Here is a 23,234-nt window from a genome sequence, read left to right as displayed (position 1 = left end):
TGAGAAAAAAGAACAAAGCTGGAGGCATTGCAACATCTGACTTCAAAATATACTACAAAGCTATACTAATCAAAACAGCCTAGTACTAGCACAGAAAGAGACACATAGATCAATGGAACAGAATTGAAAGCCCAGAAACAAACCATACATCTATGGACAGTTAATCTTCGACAAAGTAGTCAAGAACATGCAATGCAGAAAGGAAAGTCTCTTCAATTAGTGGTGTTCAGAAAATATGACAGCCACATGAAAAACAATGAAAGTAGACCATTATCTTGCACCATACAAAAAAATTAACTCAAAATGGACAAAAGACTTTAATGTAAGACCCGAAACCATAAAACTCTTAGAAGAAAGTATACGCAGTACAGTATCTGACATTGGTCTTAGCAGCATCTTTTCAAATACCATGACTACTCATGCAAGGGAAACAAAAGAAAAAGTAAACAGATGGGATTACATCAGACTAAAAAGTTTCTGTAAGGCAAAGGAAACCATGAACAAAACAAAAAGACAACCCACCAACTGGGAGAAAATATCTGCAAATCATATATCCAACAACAGGTTAATATCCAAAATATATAAAAACTCATGCAACTCAACAATGGAAAAACAACCCAATCAAAAAATGGCCAGAGGATATGAACAGATATTTTTCCAAAGAAGATATACAGATGGCCAACAGACACATGAAAAGATGTTCAACATCACTAATTATTAGGGAAATGCAAATCAAAACTACAATGAGATACCACCTCACTCCCATCAGAATGGCTATAATTAACAAGACAAGAAATAACAAGTGTTGGAGAGGATGTGGAGAGAAGGGAACCCTCATCCACTGCTGGTGGGAGTGCAAACTGATGTAGCCACTATGGAAAACAGTATGGAGTTTCCTCAGAAAATTAAGAATAGATCTACCATATGATCCAGCTATTCTACTTTTGGGTATTTATCCAAAGAACTTGAAAACACAAATGCATAAAGATGAATGCACCCCTGTGTTCATCGCAGCATTATTCACAATAGCCAAGAATTGGAAGCAAGCTAGGTGGTCATCAAGGGACGAATGGATAAAGAAGACATTGTATATATACACAATGGAATACTACTCAGCCATAAGAAATGATGGAATTCTGCCATTTGTGACAACATGGATGGACCTTGAGAGTAACACGCTAAGTGAAATAAATCAGAGGGAGAAAGCCAAATACCGTATGATCTCACTCATAAGTAGAAGATAAAAACAACAGCAAACAAGGACATAGCAACAGAGACTGTATTAGTGGTTACCAGAAGGGAAGGGGGTGGGGAGGAGGGGCCGAAAGGGGTGATTAGGCACACGTGTGTGGGGACCGATTGTAATTAGTCTTTAGGTGGTGAACATGATGAAATCCACACAGAATTTGAAATAGATTATGATGTATACCTGAAAGTTATACAATGTTATAAACCAATGTTACTGCAATAAAAAAAAACAAAACAAAACAAAAGAAGAAAAAAGAAGATGTGGTATATTCATATAGACACAGTGGAATACTACTCAACCATAAAAAGATGAAATCTTGCCATTCGTGATGACACAGATGAACCTTGAGGGCATTATGCTAAGCAAAATAAGTCAGAGAGGGAAAGTCAAATACTGTATGATTTCACTCATGTGGAAGATAAAACGACAACAACAACAACAACAAAACAAATATATAGACACGGAGAACAGACTGGTGGTTACCAGAGGGGAAAAGGGGAGGGGAGAGGGTGAAAGGGTTAGAGGGCATATGTGCATGCTGGTGGATGGCTTTTAGACTTTGAGTGGTGGACACGATGTAGTCCTCACAGAAATTGAAATATGATGTGCACATGAAATTTACATAACATTATAAACCAATGTGACCTCAATAAAAAATAAATAAATCTGAAAAAACACTCAAAACCATCAAAGCAAAAGTACATATGGTCGAAATCTCTCTTTCATAACTATTTCAGGGACTACACCTCTTAAATACCAAGAAGAAAAGACGCTCTATTAAATACTCACATACACACAAATATATGTACATCAAATAACGTGTAATTAATTCTGATAGCACATACTTAGGAAACTTAGCACAAGACTTCATTTAAGAAATAATAAATAGTGCACAAAATTCTAGACATTATCATAAGAAAATATTGACAGATATGCTGAAAAATGCATTATACGGATTTTTTTCAGCATTAAAAATACAAAATAATTGAAAGAATCTAAATGTTCAATAATTCTGAACTGCTTAAGTAAATAATGGCAAGCTCATATGATGGAATACTATGCAACTATTAAAATAGTGTTGTAGAAAGACACTGAATGCTATGGTAATAACTACGGTATATTGCCAAATGAAAGTTAACTGACTTAGAAAGCGCATTATGGTATTTTTTAGAAAAGACATATTCTGGAAAAATACATGGAAAGAAATAACCTGGAGGGACACAAATCATAAAAGATGTTTGCTCTAAATGATGCAATTATGTAATTTTGATTTTCTTATTTGTGTTTTACTGTTTTCCCTTTTTTATGACTAATACAGAAAATGTAACTATGTATGTTATATTTTAAAGGATTTGGGAAATGTACTAATGGCAAGAACCTGAGTAGCTCCAAGTTACGGGTAATCATTAAGATATTTTTCAGGCTGGGCAGCAGGGCCCCTCCCTCCATTTGCCACATGGGGGTTTCTCTTGGCATCGGAATTCTGGTTTGAATCAATCATTGGTCTAATGCAATAGTGAAACATTGTTCTTTTTATTTACTGACTAGAATATAAACATACTATAATAAAAGGTAAAAAAAGAATAATTGCATTATCAGACATGCTTCTAAAACCCAGTATATGAACACTAGACTGCAATCTATAGGTATCTACAGAAAATATGTGGACCTCTGAATGCATTTTTCCATAGAATCTATGTTAGAATTATTTCCTAAGCTAGTCTGGAAAGTAGATACTGACACAATCTAGCCGCCATGTGTAGGAGTGATTCGAAGTGAAATGCTTTTATTGCCTGACTCTCTGCAGAACCATACTCCATACTTAGAAATCAAGTGGTACAACTTTTTTGGTTCCAAGCTATTGGTGGCACCTGTGCCTGGAGATTGTGACGGAAGGATCCTCAGTTTGGAGGATAAGTAATTGTGAGGCTTTGGGAGCATATCTGAGTCCTGGCCCACTGCACAGACTATGCTCTGGCTCCTTTCTATTACCATCACTTCCTCTTTAAATGGAAGATTCTCTCCTTCTGAGCCAGTGGTTCTCTACCAGGGGAGATTCTGCCCCACCCAGCAGACAACTGACAATGTGTGGAGACATTTCTGGTTTTCATATTATGGTTGAGGGGTGCTCCTGGCATCTGGTGGGTAGAGGCCAGGAAGATAAACATCCTACAATATGCACAACAGTGCTCTCATAGCAAAGAATGATCTAGCCGAAAAGGTCAATGGTGGTGCTATTGAGGAATCCCGTTCTAGATTTACAATAAAATACACTTTCATCACTGCTTTGCCTTGACGCTTTTTTCTTACATCTTCTAGAGAAATAATATATAGAAATATAATAGTAATATGTAAAAATATAGTAGTAAAATATATGAAAGCAAAAATAACAAAGAGAGATGTTTCCAATCTCAGGTAGTCTAAAATAAATGATGAAAGTTGATATTCTATTTAATGGAATACCAATGGAATTTTTTTTGCTGCTTTTCATCCCGTAGCCAATCTTTATGCCTGTTATTATTAATACTGCCCAATTGTTAGTACCACAGCTGGTCATAAGGAATATTAATATTAGCATTTAGATGCTATAGAAACATAAACACTGAGAATAGGGTCCACTTTAGTTTAGGAACTTACATTTACAGACTAGTAAATCTTCATTTATTAAGAAATAGTGTTTAATCATTTGGCTGCCAAATATGAGGAGTGGACCATGTGGTGAAAAGATGTGTGGATGAAATGACACGATGGGAAAGGTCGGGGAGACCAGCGCAGTGCCAGGGCCGTGGTGGGGACTGGGAATCAGCCGAAGGGGTTTTCATTGTCTTTCTCTCTTATTCCTTCTTTGCAGTCTATTCTGCCCAGACAGAGGGGGCAAACGAAGACCAGGATTAGGAAAGGAGGTTCCTAGGACCCAGAAGTTTGGCAGAAGAGGAACCCAACATAATATTTGCAGTCTTTATAAGATGAAAGGGAAATTCCCAGAGACAACTGTGGGAAATGAGAAAAAAATGTGCTATCACTTAGTTAAGGCTGGGGGTATTGTAGACAAGTAAGATACACCTAGATAAGTCAGAGACAGCTTCTAAAAATACCTTAGCAATAAAAGTACACTGAATATAACATTATCTTGCTTTGGTTATTTAAAAGACACTCTGAAATCTAATACTGTCCCAAAGTCACCATTATTCAAATAAATTGGCATAAGATACTATATTAAAAAATCTGGTTATTTTTGCTTTCTGATTACTGACCACAAAGCAAGATTTACTAATATCCTACATTTTATCAGTCTTTTGACTAAGCTAAGATATTGACACAATATGTTTTTTTTTCCTTGAAGTTCAAAGTAAGTAAATGCTTTTCAGTCAAACTTCTTATTTCATAGGGAGATGAGGATTATCTCCCTGATATTTTCTTAACATATAATATAATTAATTCCCTTTCAATTTTTGATTAATGCCCAATATATATTTACACTCTTCAAAAGACAGAAGTTTATGTTACCCTGCTATAATTAAGCAGTTCAAAGCCATAGCAAGGAACACAATCAGAATTACGACAACATATGTTATTCATTTAGGTGTCCCGTATTCTGATAAATGTAATACAAAATAACAATACAGAAAAGTAAATTAGTTCCTTCACAGAGATTCTGATCCAGCAGGAAACTGATCTTAATGCCTCATAATAATTAAATTTTTCATGGAAAAGATAAATGAATGTGAAGTTTTGGAAATCCTTCAGAGGCAGTCCTTTTTCAAAGCGTCTTACCCAATAAGTTACTAAGTCTCACAGGAAATGGGGTCCAGTCTATTTAGCCCTGCAACGTAGAGCTCACTATATGTGGCACTCAAATTAAAAATATGTCAGTAAAGAATACTTGGAGATAGAATAACACAACAACACAAAATTCAGAAATGATGATTAGGAATGGAAGCTATAACACAATGATAATAAAAAAAATTTGATTTCAGTGTATTTTCCTCAGGATCAAATACGAGAATTCCTTATAGAAACTCACATTACTTTGAATAAAGCATATAATTCATTAAACAATAAAGTAGGTGAAGATAAAGAGCAAATTTACTAAAATAAGTTCCATATAAAGGTTCTAAACTGATATTTGAGTTTATAAACCTATCTTTATACCAATTAAGAAATTTAAAATGCTGAGGATTCCAAAAATAGTTAGTATGGATATGAAGGTGTAAATTACATGTCACAGCTATTTTTGAAGTACAAGATCTTACTTCCAAATTTAACAGTGTTTTTTCACAATAATCAGAATTATCACAATACAACTACAATTAGTTTAGCTAGTACATTACTTAGCTTCATCATTATCATGTAAAAGAAAAATTTATATTTTGTATATATGATTGGGTGGCTTTATAATAAGAGAAGAGAATGACCCAAACACAAGCAGAAATTTAGAGACAAAATTGGGTAATAATACAAGCTTAAATGTATGATTAAAAAAAAATTCTACGTACATCAATTGAATTCATTCTAAGTTGGTTATACTCCAAATAAATTGTTCATTTTGAATTATGGTATATGAATTTTTATAACTTGCTTCAAGATTCATTTTGTTAACGGAACTGTAGTTTTAGCAAATGTGACTAAAAGCTGAGGATAAAATGAGATGGGAGATAAGATGATCTTTATGTTCAAGGATTTGTCATATAGCTAGGAAGGAAGAAAGATACGTTTAGAGAGAGAGATTTTAAAAATTTAAGACCATCTTAAAAATTACTGGAAATCATGAGATACACTCTGTACAAACGTGCTATAAAATTTCCAAAAATAAAAACAAAAAATAATCAAGTTAAGTAATATTTAACAAACAATAAAAAGACAGAAGTTGACCTCAACCTCTTCAATTCATTCTCAATTCCCATAACCCCTTTTAGAAAGTCAGTTTGAGTAAAAGAGCCTCAAGAGATATAATTTGGGACAGGATGCTGATTTGAATCTTTTCTGTAAGGAAGACCCTTTTAAATTGTGACTTAACATGATTACATGTGGTCCTGGTAGTTAGGAATAGGTACTTAAAAAATAGTAAGGTGGCTGGAGACAACAACAGCGGGGTGTGTGTGAAAGGATGCATTGGGTAATAATAGCTCACATTTACTGAAGTTTACTATGTGCCAGGCAATGTTCTGAGGGCTTTATACATATTAACTCATTTAATTTTCCTCACAACCCTATCAGATGGGTCCTATTGTCAATATTGTCATTTGTTTTGGCTATTTTTTGTATTTAAAAATTAATCACCTCAGGAAAAATGAAGGCATTTGAAGTAAAGCATATATTTGATTGATGGGATTCACGACATGATGCTCCCAAATATGGCACCTTGGTGACAAATAAATGACAAGCAATAGGATATACTGGAGTATAAGAGGAGGCCATTTGGTAAAACTAATTGGGCCTGACCTTGTTTTTCCAAAAGGGCCTGACTTGAGCATGAACTATATATCTGCCTTAAGCATTTATTATGCCCCAGAGACCAGAACGATACCCTTTAAGATAAAGATGTAACTTCCCCCACATCATCATTTCCTTAAGGATAAGCATCTCTTCCTAGGCTAGGAATTGATTGCTGGCCTGCTGCATTCACCTTGCGACCAGCCAGCTTGAGACCACAGACCTGCCACCTGCTGTGTTCATCCACTGCTATGTGAATTGCTGTGCCTGCGAGAGAATCTCACGACTATTGTAAAAGGGACATTCCAACCATGCATGATACACACTCTTTGATGGTATATAACTGCTCCGTATACCCCCACTTCTTTGGAATGCTCTATTCCTTCATAAAAGGACTCTCCTGGGCTAAATGGTCCTCAGATCTGGTTCATAATAAACTCACCCCAACTTTGACTTAAATATTGATTATGGATTATTTGCATTGACATTTCTATATTGTGTATTTTAAGCTGAAGGACTTTGAAAAGATAGGAGAAGCAGTAAGTTCACTCTGACGTCTCCACAAGGCCTCTTCCCTGAAACAGGTCCTAACACCCTCACGTGAGAGATGCATCCTTATCTCTGAAGACAAAGGGATGAGAAGAAGCCAAAGAGGCCCTGCTGAATTTCTCCCAGTTTACTACACTTCCTTCAAGTTCTTTGACCTACCATACTTCTCCATGACCGTCCACTCTTCACCAAACCCAGCATAAAAATACTCCAGTTTAACCGTTTCTTTGGGTCTTCATTTCCTTAGGAAGGCTCCAGTGTCATGTAAAACTCATATCAAATAAATTTGAATGCTTTTCCCCTGTTAATTTTCAGACCCACCCAGGGACTTTAAGAGGGTTGAGGAAAACTTTTTCCTTCCCTACACTATACATGAAATAGAAAAAGCAATATTAAATGACAATTTTGATTGTCTTTCTTTAAAACACACACATACACACACACACAGTGTTTAAGCAAAATTAAAATTAATGAAGCAGGCAAATGATGAGGAAGATCTGGCCCACAATCAAACTCTGAAAAACTGGAACAGTCAAAAATTAATAAAAATTACCCTGAAAATTAAATTTTGATATATGTGTATATATATATACATATACATAAATAAATCCATATATATGTATATAAATAAATCATTATATATATATAAAATCATAGGTTTATTCTCGACTAATGCCAGTTTAATTTTCCAGGAAGTAATAACATAAGCCAATCGTGCAGGATGAGAAAAACCCTAGACATCCCATAATTACAAGGTAGCTATAATACATAATTCCCATAAGCAGAGAGAAGGGAAGGGAATGTGAAAAGAATGTGTATTGGAGACTACTGGGGGGTAAGTAAACTAAACTCATAGTTCAGATTCCGGAAATTGATTATAATCAAAATGTAAATATTTAACATGTAGTATTTACCAGATGAAATGCTGAGAAAATATCTAATCTCATTGGAAATTCTAGTGTTTACTTCCCAGTGTTACCTGTGCCTGGCAAATACCTAAACTTTCTTTATTGACTTGTACTTTGGAGAGAAATATTTCTTAACAACAAAGCATATTTATTAAAAGAAAGTTACCCAGCCTGAATATTTAGTTTAGTGACAGCTGTAGCTCTGTCAACTATTAGCATCCATTTTCCTTTTGACAGCTAAGCCCATAATTGGTTTTGCCTTCTGAGACAAAAGATGTTTTCTAATGATGGTGATATTCAGTTTGTATTTGCCCTCAGCCACCTACTCTTCCAGCTCTAAATGTATTCCGAGTTTTCCTGGCATATTTGAATGCCACTAGAAATATGTAAGAATTTGAATTATCTGGAGGATAGCTGAAAACACAAGATGACCTTTTCCTCTGGTCCTTCCTTGATATCCCGTCACACTGTAACAACCATCATTTGACCACATATTCACCTCAACTATCTTTCCTTCACAAACTCAAACAGCAATCCAGTCACTTTATCTAGTTCATCACTTTCCAGTAACTACAGCCCACCACAAAGTGACTTCCACCCCCACCCACCCCCAACAGACATATTTCTTCTTAGGTTTATCAGAGATCTGCTAACTGCCAAACCCAATAGCCATTTTCCATGTTCAGAACTGACCTGATTTGACCTCACTGTAACATTATGCTTTGCGACCTTTCCCTCCCATTCTTGCAGCAATTTGTTCTTTGATTTCTCTGACTCCACTCTCTATGGTTCTTCCTTTACCTTTCCAGCTTCTTCTCAGTTCCAGCAAGGGCTTTGCTTCTTCTGCATATTCAGTAAATGTTGGTGTCATGCAAGGATGGCCACAAATTCTTTGCAGCTCCTTCCATCAAGAGATGGAGTTTATTTCCTCCCCCTTGAATAGATCTTGGGACTTGCTATGGCCAACAAAATGTGCTGAAAACCATATGTGCAAGTTCTAGAGTCCAGGCTTCAAGAAGTCCTGCAGCTTCTGCTTTCTTCCTCCCAGAATGCTGTCCTAAGACTGCTATTTGATGAAAAAGCCTAAGATCAAAGACCACATGGGAAGAGGGACCCAGCTATTTCAGTCGGCCGGTTTGAACCTAGCCCTTAGCCAATGCACCGCTCATGAGAAAGCCCAGGTGAAACCAGCAGAAGAAAGACTCCAGTTTACTCACAGAATCATGACAAATAATAAATTGTCTTCAGCCACTAATTTTAGGATGCTTTATTATGCACTAAGTGATAACTGACACATATGGCATCCCCCATGCTTCTATGGTTCATTTCACGTCTCACTACACACATCTCAAGGATGACTGTAGCACTGTCCACAACTTTATTAACCAATTACAGGATGACAGTTGCCAAAAATAATTATTTTGCCCGTGAGCTCTAGACCATGTTTCCAACTTCCTTTTTTGCATGTTTACTTGATATTTGTATTTGTATAACCCATAAACACCTCAAATTTGGCCCATCAAAACTAATTCATCATCCTTTCCTCTCATATACCAAACTATTCCATCTCCTGATTTCCTATCTTACTACCCTGCCATCCTTTCTCTCAAGCTTCAAAACTGGCAGTCTTTCTAGGTTCTTTTCTCTGTCTCATCTCCCTTTAATGACCAGTCACTATGCCTGTTTTATTATTTCTCCCAAATGTCTCAAATATGTGCCCTCCTATATATCGCCACTACTAGGATTCAGACAACCTCCAGTTTTACAACAGAACACTGTAGTGAGCTATCACATATTGTATTATTATAAACTGTTGCCCACTTCATATTTGTGTTCCATAATATTGCCAGACTGCCCTCTATAAACTGCAAATCTAGTTGTATACCTTTCTTGATTAAAATTTTTAAATGGTTTCCAAGTACATCATTTTAAATCTCTTAACTCTCTTCCTCTCCCTTTCACCCCCTCTCCTCTCTCTCTGTCTCTGTCTCTCTCTCTCTTCCCCTCTCTCCTATTCTTTCTCTTTTTCCTTCTTGCTCCTAAGATTCCTTCCCTGATCCAATTTCTCCAACTTATAGCCAAGCATATTTAATATGCACATTGAGCTAACTATTCCTAACTTCTTGCTGATCACAGGTCAGCAATATGAGGGCAACCTGGCTGTCACATATATCCCCCTATGGGTTGCTAGCCTGTATTGAACTATACCAGTCATATTTTTGTTTTCACTCTGGGCTTTTCCATAACCTATTTGGTTGGCCTGAAACACCCTTTTTCACTGTTCTCCATCTGAGAGAACTTTTACTCTGCTTCAAATGTTGCTTCCTCTAGGAAAATTCCCTTACCTTTTCTGAATAACCCCACTTCCACCACCTTAGATGGAAATGAATGCCCATTCCTGATGCTCCTACAGAACCCAGTGACATTCAGTAACAGCATTTTCTACCTTGCACAATGCTTGCTATTTTGCTAGTTTGACAGTCAGGTCCTAGAGTGAGTCTTTCATCTTTGAAGCCTAAGCACCTAACACAGTATATGTTAATGTTTGTTTTATCTTTTGGAGCGTGTGGTGGGAGGCAGTGGGGTGGGGTTTTAATGGAGTAAGAGATAAATGAAGGGAATTTTTCAGTCACCTAGGGCCTAATGGTTATAACTGTCCCACTATCTGCTTTTCTAAATAACGTTTTGTTGGATTGCAGTCATGCCCATTTAACTATGTATTGTCTATGAGTGTTTTCATTCTAAATTGACAGAGTTTACAAGTTGAGACAGTGACATTACGGCCCGAAAAACCTAAAATACTTATTGTGCGACCTTTTACATAAAAAGTTTGCCAACTCCTGACCTAGATGATTTATCTGCACTAAAAATCCAGACTTTATGTTTGTTTAAATACTAAAACATTCTTTGAACTCCAGTATCTACACAATTCTACGTATGGCTCTCTAGCAGGTGAAAATAACAGTCTTTAAACAGAAGAAACTTACGATCCTGTGGAGGTAATGGCCACGTTTGGAAGTAATTTCAACCAAAGGTAATGATTAAAGGATCAATAAAAGGATGACTGTGAAATGCTTCATGGAGATCGAGTGGGTTTAACACAGGATTAGTCAGCTTGAAGGCCCTGACTGGAAAGCCAGAGTGTTTTGCCCATTCCAGGTGCAGTGTGCTCCATATTAGTCAGGCCCATACACACATCAGGAGGTGTCAGAGTAGGCCAGAAGAAAGGCTGCTTTCACAGCCCCATCTCAGGCGCAGTGTGTCCAAACACCAGGTGTTTGCAGGTGGACTGTTTGGAAACACTCAGACGACACTCTGAATTTTTCACTCTTCACCCCGATGTTCTTCCCACCCCAAGATTACCTTTGCCATTTGTTCTGTTCTTTGTGATGACACAACTGTATTCCCAGTTACTCAGACCCAAAATTGCAGTTATCATTGATTCTGTTTTTCCATCCTGATCCTTTCTACCGCCTCCACCCACGCCATTTTGAATTCCTATAAATTCTATCTCCATAGTGACTATTATAACAGCAATCACTATCTGAAATTTCATGTGCATTTACTGTTTGTTTATTGTCTGCCTGTCCACCACTGCACTATAAGCTCAATGAGAGTAGAGACCTTGACTATCTTTCTCACTATTTTATACCCAGAATATAGAATAACACATGGCACATATTACGGTAAATAAATATTTATTGTTGAATACAGGGATTTTATTATAATATTCTAAAATGCTTGCCTTTGGGGTCAGCCTGGTGCTGTAGTGGTTAAGTTTGCCCACTCTGCTTTGACAGCCCAGGGTTCACGGTTTTGGATCTCGGGCACAGACCTACACACCACTCATCAAGCCATGCTGTGGCAGTGTCCCACATATAAAATAAAGGAAAATTGGCGCAGATGTTAGCTCAGGAACAATCTTCCTCAAGCAAAAAGAGGAATATTGGCAGTAGATGTTAGCTCAGGGCCAATCTTCCTAAAGCAAAAAGAGGAATATTGGCAGTAGATGTTAGCTTAGAGCCAATCTTCCTCACACACACACACACAAAAAGCTTGCCTTGTATTTATGTATGTCTATGTGTCTACTAATCAGCAAGTTCCTTAAAAGCAAAATCCACCTTTGATCTTTCATAATGTCCCCCAAAGTTCCGGGTTCATTTAATATTTCTGGATTTTTAAAAATCATCAAATAGCCATCATCTGTAGTCACAACAAGGCAAATATATACGAGTAGATGCCAAATCTGACAGTGTGCAATAGTTCAGGAATATTTTGTTTTAGATGCTAAGGTAGATAAAAAAGCGATATGATAGTATGCTCAGACTACATAAAATATTATATAGCACAAGCTGCATTTTACTTAACCCTCTAAACTGTGATTACAGTAAGTTCTCCTAACTAAAAGTACAACCACAAAAATGATCAACATTTTTTTTTAAAAATTAACTTAGTCTACGTTTCATGCCTATTACTAAACGTTCCAGGAAGAAACTCTTTGACTTTCACTACTAGAGTAGAATAACAGGCAGTCAAGAAACCAAAGCTAATACTTTGTGGTCCACTGCTGTAAAGTGCCTAGCTTCCTGCACTATTAAGAAAAGATGAAATCTCAAAGGTCCACTATAGCTTCCTAAGTGCTTTTTCTAATTGTGCACAGCTCTCTTCTTCATGTGGGATTGTAGTTCTTATATGTCTACCCTATGGAAACATCTGTGGTTTTTCAACAGCGTTTCTCATAGCTTCCAGGCAAATGTAATGTCTTATGTGCAGAGCTAAAAATAGGCATCCTCAGGCTCTACTATGTAAGACTGTGGTTTCCCCAACGAATGCCCTGCTACTGGATCTTACGTTTCCTCAGTTAACCGTAACTGCAGGAATTCCAGAGGATTGAAAAGGCCTGAGTAAATGAGGAACATTAGAGCAATTAAAGGTATTGGAAGTGGCTATAAAATGTCCTAGCCATTGTTTGAGAACAAGCATACACTGTGCCATAGACCAGTAAGCCCCAGACACAAAACTCCAATCAATTATATGCCATTATTAGTAAGCGTGAAAATTTGCTAAAGTTGGACTGCTATTAGTATTAATGGAATTACAATGAAAAGGATCCACAAAATAATAGATAATAGATAATAAAATAATAATAGAATAAATAATAACAAAAATAATAGAATAACTAAATTCTATGAACTGATAAAGCGACCAATTTAGTATGATTGTTAGAAGAAATAGCGGTCAACTACAGTTGACTGTAAGTCTAATACTGTTATATAAACATATCCTTAAAATTTTTCTGTACACTTCCTCAACTGTAAAATACCATTTTCTAGCAACCCAATCAAGATTATGGATTCTCGCCAACTGACCATATTTCTGCCTGCTTCCCGGATTCTTCTCTTTTGATTATCCTACCTGAGTCAGTCTCAGCTTCGTGTGATTCAGCCCCCTCCTACATCTTTTTGTACATCTTATTGTGTTCCCTTCTCTTGTCCAAGCCTGTCACCTACCTGTGGGAGTTTAATAAATGCTATCTAATTATCATGATGCTCCTTTTATTTTCCTTTACCTCCATTTGTTGTTGTTAGTGTTGTCAAGTGGATCCTGACTCCTAGCGACCCTGTGTACAGCAGAGTAGAACCCTGTCAGATCTTCTCGTGCTATCCTCTCACCTTCCTGTGCCATACTAGACAATGCTCTGCTGTTATTCATGGGGTTTTCATGGTCAATTTTTTGGAAGTGGGTGGCCAGGCCCTTCCTCCTATTACCTGCATTTACTCCTCTCTTATATACTTGTACTTAAAGTCAGTCAAAAACATTTGTTGAGCACCTACTCTACAGAGAAACAGCCTTCCTCAACTCCAAGAAATATATTCTTATTTTCTTAATTGTATTATAAAGATTATGATTTTACCTACCCTGTCAAAGATAGTTTTCCATGGTGGAGTGATTAAAAATAAGTCCATGTTGTGAGATATTTAACCATAGTGCTATTTTCTCAATTAGGAGTTTAATCTCTCAGGAATGAGGTTGTGTCTTTGCATGCCTGGTATAGTACCAAATACAGTTTTTACCAGTCCTAAAGAAATAAAAGAAAAAGATAGCTACTCATACCATTCATACATTGTAGTACTAAACTTAAAATTGTGCTTAGCAAATAGTAACATGCGACAATTCTTAGACATTATAATTTATAAACTAATCACATCTTTTTATAAGTGGAAATAAACACATTTGACTTTTACCCTAATGCTACTTTTCACGGTGGAGGTTATATGGCAACCAACGCATCATGTTTTAGGTAAAATAAAACTTTTAAAATAATCTCTCTTGTAATTTCATTTCTTAAAGTTATCCTTAAAGGAAACAAGCAGGAATCATAGAAATTTAGACATGAAAGAGGCCCTAAGTATCTAATTCAACCTCTCATTTTATTAGACAAACATAAGACTAAAATATTTAAATTATGTATGTTTTCATCTTACCAAAACTCCCCAAAGACAAATAAGGAAATATCCCTTAAACCATGCTGTGTTATACGTTGCAAATTAACGTAATGGTCTCTTAATTTGGCTCAAAAGAAGAGTGAAGATTGAACCTGAAAGCTGTCAAAATTCACATTTCATCGAGATCCCAAGATAGTTTTGTATAACATTTATGGACTCATTTCCAATGATAGCAGTAGTTTGTAATCTACCTCTTTGTGTCTAAGGAGGAAAAACGATCAGAGGAGATAGAGAAGCTCTAGAGAGTCGAGGTTGAGATTCTGAAGCCCCAAATATCCCAGCACGTTTAAGTATTAAAAACTTAGATACACTTCATAGCATTTTTAATCCAACAGGCCTGAACAGGGAGTGAATAGTTATCGAGCTTTTATGATGACCTAGCACTACGCTAAGTCTTTGACGTACGATCAGACTCAATCCAAATGGTTTAGGATTAACTCTATTTTAGAGATGAGATGAACCCTAAATCCTAAATAGGCCCTACAGAGTAATGGTTAAGAGCCTTGATTCGAATCCTGTCTCTGCCACTTATGAACTGTTGCACTGCACTGTGTCTTAATGACCCCATACATAAAATAGGGAAAACAATGGTACCTTCCCCAAAGCATTATTTTAAGCATTATATAAATCACTTAGAACAGTGCTTGGCACATCATAAGTGTTATAAGAAGTCTCAGCAGAGGTGGATTTACCCTGAAGCTAATGAAGCTTGACCATAAGAGCTGCTTCATTTGCACAGTTACCTTCCAAGGTCCCAGAATGACCTTAGTAATATTTTTATTTGTATTCTTGTATAAAGAGCATCTCCCTTCAATTATTATACTTGGATTTGCTCTTGCATGCTATTAATATAGTTGTTGTACTAGGAAGATTAAGTGTTTGTCCTACAGCACACAACTAGCAATGGCATATCTGAGATATGACCTCAAGTCTGTGTGACTACAGAGCTGGAATTTCTTAACAAAGATATTTTTTCTGCCTATTTCTGGCATTTTCCCTTTGTCTCATAAACAGTAATTATCTTATACAAAGGACATAAATCCTCCTTTCATGTGAGAAAACAAACATTTCCCAATCATATTTCCCTCATCTCAAAAGAAGGAGGAAATGTTCCACCTTCAGCAGTGAGGTCTAGAGCAGCCATCCACCATCATCTGACAAACCTCACTCATATACATAGCTTGTTGTGTTCAAGGAGAGTGAAGGGAGTGAAGAGCATCCCTAGAGAAGAAGGAGCTACCCTCCTCCTTGGTTTGTTTTCTACACAAGCCCAGAAAGGTCTCCTACAGGATCTATTTGACAAATACGGCCCTTCACCATTTGAAAGCAAGGAGGAGTTGAGCCTAGGTGCAGAGATGACGAGAGGTCAACAGTGAATTTATGGATTCATTCTTTAAGTTACCCATGCATCCATTCATCACAAATGTACTGATCCATTACTCTGATTCAAGTGCTGTATGGGGACCATCTGTATTTGGAGAGCATATATTGAATTCGTTTATTAAATCAACAAATATTTATTGAACACCTACTCACTGGTTATCTAGAAAGGAACCAGATAGGTAAGGTCCCTACTCTCACTGAGCCTATACCCAATGAGAATTTTTTTTTTAAAGATTTTTATTATTTCCTTTTTCTCCCCAAAGCCCCCCGGTACATAGTTGTATATTCTTCGTTGTGGGTTCTTCTAGTTGTGGCATGTGGGACGCTGCCTCAGCGTGGTCTGACGAGCAGTGCCATGTCCGCGCCCAGGATGCGAACCAACGAAACACTGGGCTGCCTGCAGCAGAGCGTGCGAACTTAACCACTCGGCCACGGGGCCAGCCCCCCAATGAGAATTTTTTATAGATATCTTAAGTCAGAGGGCATTCTAGCCTGCAGATAGAAACCTTTGAGGATAATTTTCCTTGTTTGTCAGCATATTTAATCCCCATCAATCATTCTTATTCTTGAAATATCTTGCTTATCACTGGTGGTGTTGAATATCTTCCCAAGGCTCTATTCCATTCACATAAAGCAATCACTTTGCCCTTGGGTGACCATTTACATTAGTAATTGCTTTCAATTATAGTCAACAAATTTGCAAACTTTCTCTAGAAGGTGTAGTATTACAAGAGGCTCCACAAGAATGGAATCACAATCTATTTAAAAAAAGTAAATAATTGACTCTTAAGAAATCAATATTGTATGTGCTGTGTGTTTTGTCAAAAGGATGTCTTTAAAAACTCTTAAGCAGATATCCATTAAAGAACTTTAGAACACGGAAGTAGGCTAAACTTTTTCTCTTCGCATATACACGACACAGAGAACATGTTGCCTTGCTTTAGAAAGCCAATATGCTAGAGACAAAGAGATTCCTTGTCAAGGCTGGTACCCACATACACCTGAAAGAGGTAAACTCATGCCCCTATTTCAACTTTCTTCCATTTTCAGAACTAAAATCAAAAGAAGAGAGTCACACTTTTGTAAATTACTTAGTGCTATTATCAGATCTCTTGGAACTACATACCAATCAAATAACATCAAAAGTTTCTAGGTTATGCAGTCCAGCTAATAAAGATGTCATGTAAATAGTTAACCAGCTACAAACCCTTAAAAACTTAAAAAAAAAAATCTGTTTAAGAACTTTTCATCTTGACAAGTTTCATGAATTAGTGCAGTACATAATAAAAGATCTTATGGAGTGGGTTTGAAGTTAGCTAATAATTGTTTGAGTAACAATTCAAGATTTAAACTAGAGCTCAATTTCACTGCTGTCACTGGTCTTGAGATACTCTTGCCAGGAAGAGAACATTCCAGTCATTGTTCCTAATGGGCTGTCTGCTGCCAACTAATAACTACTTAAGTTCCCAGGTATCATCAGGGGAAATCTCAGGAGCCCCTGGGAACTAAGAAAATGTACATACTCAAATATCTGGCATTTTTCAATCCAATTTCAGGAACATTTTAAATATTTATTGGAAGTTAGACAAAATACTACATGATAATTTCCTATTCTGCAGAATTCATAAATCATCATACTTCTAATTACAAAGAGAAAACATCCATCTTGCCAGCAACTTTTACGCTAACCACAAAACAATTCTTCCTTCAGATGAAGCATTCATGGCATGACGTACTTATGGGAGCAATAAAAAGCACCTGGTTTTAATAAACACGGCAAGATATGTTCTAATTAATTCAAAAGCAAATTTTAATGTAAATTTTATACATCAATTATAAACAACAGAGCTGTATTATTTACTTATATATTTATTACAAAATTATACTTTGAAGGCTTTTAATTTCAAGTTGATATTATGACAACGTTGTCACAATGTGTGATGGATAGACATGTATCTGTAAGTATAGGGAAAGCCAAGCTCTGGCTGAATAGTACTTAACAATAATAATACAGGCCCTATTAACGAGATTAGATCCTTTCATATTCATTGTTAATTTTCTTTTCTCTTACAAATCACCTAAATGAACTAAGTTTATATTTCCAACAAATACATGGGCTACTGCATTACTATAGCAATTTTCTGCTTCTGGCAAGGATTGGTAAAAGGTCCAACCAATTCTCTGCCCCAAATTTCATTAATTAAAACATCAAGGAGTCATAACTCACAACCAAGTATCCCAAAAAGCTATAATTTATAGTGACATTCCCCTTTTCTGGCTTTTAAATGTTGCTGATTGCTATTCAGAAGCATTAGCTTTGAAAACAATCATTATCTTGAAAATACAATCCAACATAAAGATGACCACATTCACATGGAACCTATATGGGTATGTATTTGAATATGTTAATAACCTAAATTCAATCATTGAATGTCCATGTGAGCATCAAGTGAATTCATGCCTCACTGTGTGCTTCTTTGCCCATTATATGAGAAACAGTAGCTACCTAGTGACTTTTAGAAACCGTTTTCAGCGACTTGAATTGTTTATTGAAACGAAAATACCTAGATTCTCTAACATTTTCATTCTTCATGTTGAACAAAAAGCTGCGTAAGAAGATATTCATCAGTCTTTGAGAATCAGTCACAGAACACTATTATTCTGGAACCAAATAAACAATCCATCTCCTGAGACCAAAATGTCTTCTGAAAACTGTACTTTTCCTATTGAATGTTACTACAATTAGAAAATTTAAAAAGATCATTCTGATTGTAAACACAAAGATTTTAGATTGGCTCTATCTCTTTTATTTATACGAAAGTTAGAATTGAAAAGCATAAAATGTTTGTGACTACAAATACCATCATTTTGTGATCACATGTTATTCTCAAATTTCCTGAAGATTGTTTCCAAAATTTTTAAATTAATTATTTCTTAAAATTTAGAAAAAGATGATCTGGTAGAGTAGGATTAGCTTGGTGTCCAAAACCGTACAATTATTTGTCTATCTCCTTGGGTTTTGGATTATATCAAATGTTAACCAATCCTTTATAAAGTTTCCACTTTTATATAATACAAACTGACATCAGATGATGAATAAAGAATAAAATAATTACCATGATTTTAGTTTGAGTGCAAATTACAATTTTGGTTTACAAACTTAAAATTATATTAACAACTATATTTCAGGTCCATCAGATGCCAGGTACCATCCTAGGCATGAGAACACAATGATAACTAGACAGACATGGGCCTGCCCTTTCCAAGCTTTACAGCTGTGTTTTCTCTTTTTTTTTTTTTTTTGAGGAAGATTAGCCCTGAGCTAACTGCTGCCAATCCTCCTCTTTTTTCTGAGGAAGACTGGCCCTGAGCTAATATCCGTGCCCATCTTCCTCCACGTTATATGTGGGACACCTACCACACCATAGCGTGCCAAGCGGTGCCATGTCCCGCACCCGGGATCGGAACCGGTGAACCCCAGGCCGCCAAAGCAGAAGGTGCGTCCTTAACCACTGCGCCACCGCGCCGGCCTCTACAGTTGTGTTTTCTGTCTTTGCATCTCATAGTTTGAAGTTCATTTGTGCCCTCTTTATCTCTAAAATTTTGAAATATCCATGTATTATGAGGATATTTACAGATCTCAGGAGGTTCAATCCTGGCTGATGAAATATCACTCGAAGCGTGAACAAAAATGAAAAGACAGAAAGCAAATAGGATGCAGAAAAGTTCAATACACAAACTTTCTCAAAATTTATGATCTCAAATTCCTAATATTCCTTCCAGCCGTCCACATTTTTTCCTACTGACCAAGACAAAATTACGTTCGAGTAGTTCTTTTAGCGCATAAATTATCTATCACAAGGTATACAAACATATTGCTCAAATTCTTCTTTACAATCTACAGGGAATTTTATACTATATATTTGAGGAATGCATTGGCTGTTATCAGATAACTGTCTTATCGCCAATCACGTCTTCTATCACAGGATGAATCACTTGTCATTTAAGGAAACATCTGGTTTCTACACATCCAAGTAGGGTAGTTTAGATCACTATGGAACCTGGTAAACGAAATGGATAAACTTAATCATGTAACTAAGTTTCACCTGCAGTTTCACCTTTGAGAAGGTGAAAAAAACAAAACAGAACAAAGCAAAAATACCTCATCTACAGCAATACTAAACACTGAAGGAAATAAATATACATTAATTCTATGTCAATACACTACGGAGCTTATTTACTGCTTAGTGTGAAATGTCCATATTTCAACATCCCTGCCCACCAATGTGGCTTAAAATTTTAAGGACTGGAAAAATACAAATATGTAAAGGGAAGCACTCAGTTTTTAGAGCAACTTACACACATCCTCACTGTGACCACCTTCAAACACGCTCATAAGAAAGCATCACCTTTGGGAACACCATTCCATTTTCCCAGAGAAATGTAATACTATTAAACTCCCCATTTCTCGTTGTTCTTTCTTTCCACTTTTTCATAACTTTGCATGGAAAATGCCATATTACAAAATGTTCGTATACTCACCTCCTTGAAGGAAAGAGAGTTGTCTGGGTAGAGTAGATGGTGCAGTGGCAAAACTCAGGGAAGGAAAGTGAACATGTGCTTCCCAGAGGGAAACGCAAGGGGCGCGTGCAAAGTTTTATTGCTCTGCTATTTGGCATACAATGACAGAATTCCCGAGTTAACAATTATAAAAAACAAAAAGCAAATATACGCACACCCAACAACCCTAAACTGGGGTAGCACTCAGAAAGATCAGTATGCCAGAAATATAATTTGTTTTATAAAACCATGAACTTTCCCAAAGAAACTTTTTATACATTTTGACCAGCACTTAAGCAAAAATACTTCAAAAATAATGCTACTGAATAGTCATTTAAAAAGTAGTAAGGATTTTCTTTTGGCAAGGGGAGTCTTCTGGAATATTTTTTAACGTACTGACACCACTAAAATACAAACCTATTTCAGATAATCTTTACTAACATACTTTTAAAGAATACCTAGACATATTTCTTTATTTTAACATATAGTTTCATTAATTATCAGAAATACCATAATTGTGATATATCATCGACTTATTAGCAGGTAAAACTGGTTTAGAATGTTTTATAGTATTGATTATTACTGTTTTAGTTTTTCAAGCAAACTTAGTCAACTAAATCATTAAAACCTTTGGAATGAGTTAAAAATAGAAATTTCAAGATAACATTCATGCACAAAATGTGTGGGGATTTACCTGAAAACTGTATTACTCTATATTGTCGTGCAGACACTACTGCAATTGTATCATTTCCTACCATGTAATTGTATGCTTTTAAAATTACACCAAGTAAATTACGACAAGTACAAACAGGCATGATTGAAAGAAGAGTTGTGGAAAAGCCTCTATGCCAAAATAAATATATTTTAAAAAGTAAGCCCGTGTTTAAAATTATCCTCTCATTTTTTGGCATAAAAGTTAACATTTGAGGTGTTAAAATATTTAATAGAACTGAAACACACACACTGGCTCAAGAAAAATATGTGTGTGTGCGTGTGTGTGTGACAAAGACATTTTACTTACAACTTGGGCACTGCAGGCTTGAAAGAGCAAAACAAATCAAATCAAAGTAAAATAGCAATAACAAGGATTAAGGAAGACAGCTGCTTGAATTCTCTTTCAGTGCCTAAAACCACCTAAAGTTCTTAAAGATTTTTGAAAGGTTCAGCGCATAAAAAGCTTCTCTACAGAATGCTTTCACTTTGGGAACTTTCCAGGTTTCAGGAATGCCCCTCTCTAAGGGGAGCCAAAGCATTGTTTCCGGATTGTATCAGCCACTGTGTTTTTCGTTCTAATTAGTGGTTAATAAACTCTAGCTATACCTTCATCAAAATTTCCACTCTCCCTATAGTATACTAAAATTCTGTCTGAAGCAAAATGAAACTTGCTATCCCACTACTCTCAAATATGCAAGGCAACCCAAAGGGAGATGCTTGTGATGTTAGTTGAGGAACCAGGACTGACCGAACGAAAAAAGGGGTCAAGATCATCATTCTTTATTTTCAGGGACCCTTGCCCCGGTCCCTGCAATCATCTCTTCTGAAACAACAGTCTCAGCCGTTGAGTATAAACACCAGACCTAACTCCCTGGGGCTTTGTACTCCAAGAACAATTCTCCTTAGAATCTAACTGCAAGAAAACACACTTTCACACATAAGCTCCCAAGTACACACACGCAGGACCTTACCTGTTTTTATGCCGAGTCTTTAGCAAATTTCTTCCAAAGGGAGCCATGGTCTGCCAGGCAAGTGAACAGCAAACACTGTATCTCAGTTATCTGGGCGTGGGGGGTGGGGATATCTGGATTTCTAGAGTGAAGTGGGGACGACTGGAAGCTTCCTCATCACCTCCTCAGACGTGCCTGGCTTTCAACTCATTAGCAGCCGGCTAAGAGTGTTGCTCCGAGTTGCGCAACTGCTGCTTAACTTTGAACTGCGGGATTGTTGTGGCTGCTACACCTTTGGAGACCTGCCCAGCTGTAGCCTCGAAGAAGGCTTTTGGAAGCAGGAAAAGAAAAAAAAAGGGACAGAGGAAGGGAGGGGGACTCTATTGTGTTCTGTAGTTATTTGCAGACTTGATAAACTTTAAGAACTGCCAACCCCACAGGCATGGTAATACCCGTGGAATGGAAATTTCACGAGATCTGGAAACCACCCCCGTCCCCCGCTTTCCACACCCAACCCCACAAGGTGAACACACACGAAAGGATAGAAACTAAATACCCCCACCTCCCAGCCAGCTCCAGCCTGTGAAAAGTAGCTTGATCTTGGCAAGCCGGAATGAGGGCCAAGATCTCTGTCTACAGATTCGACGCAAACCTTTCTGCCCCAGGGCTCAGTGCTGCAAATACGTTGAAGAGTGAAGCTGGAGAGCGGATGGAGGTGGACTGGCAGACCACTTGGGAATCTGAGCCCCCAAGTTCATGATGCTAAGAGCTTCCCCAACTCCACTCCTCCACCCTCTTCAAGTTCATCTTCCCAATGCTGAGGGATCTGAAGGACCAAAGGCTCCAGGGCTGACAGATCACAGCATTGGCATAGGAACCAGCCCGGGTTTGGGGTCTAACTCGCACGGCCTTGACAACGACCCCTGCCCCATCTTTGGCATTTACTGGGCCTTTGGGGCCCTGGGAGTTTGAAGGAAGAGCC

At 37.0% G+C, this 23,234-nt stretch overlaps 1 protein-coding gene across 2 annotated transcripts in view; it reads right to left on the bottom strand.

Moving 5' to 3' along the window:
* RASSF9 (Ras association domain family member 9) overlaps nucleotides 1-22,570 on the bottom strand; it is a 36,856-nt gene extending 14,286 nt beyond the window's left edge. Inside the window, exons 1-2 of one of the 2 annotated variants that reach the window (XM_070507199.1) lie at nucleotides 22,274-22,556; nucleotides 14,058-14,218 (exon numbers count right to left, since the gene is read on the bottom strand). Coding sequence is in view for 1 of the 2 variants with exons in the window: in XM_014865842.3 (XP_014721328.1) it covers nucleotides 22,274-22,320 (47 nt within the window). In the remaining variant the exon portion in view is untranslated. Of the gene's footprint in view, nucleotides 1-14,057; nucleotides 14,219-22,273 lie in introns of both variants that reach the window. The other variant, XM_014865842.3, reaches the window with a different exon arrangement.
* Nucleotides 22,571-23,234: the final 664 nt, after the last annotated feature.

This window comes from Equus asinus, chromosome 4, assembly GCF_041296235.1.
Source record: "Equus asinus isolate D_3611 breed Donkey chromosome 4, EquAss-T2T_v2, whole genome shotgun sequence".
Classification (NCBI taxonomy): Eukaryota; Metazoa; Chordata; class Mammalia; order Perissodactyla; family Equidae; genus Equus; species Equus asinus.
Note: the sequence above shows the minus strand (reverse complement) of the source record. Positions and strands in the feature narration are given on the sequence as shown.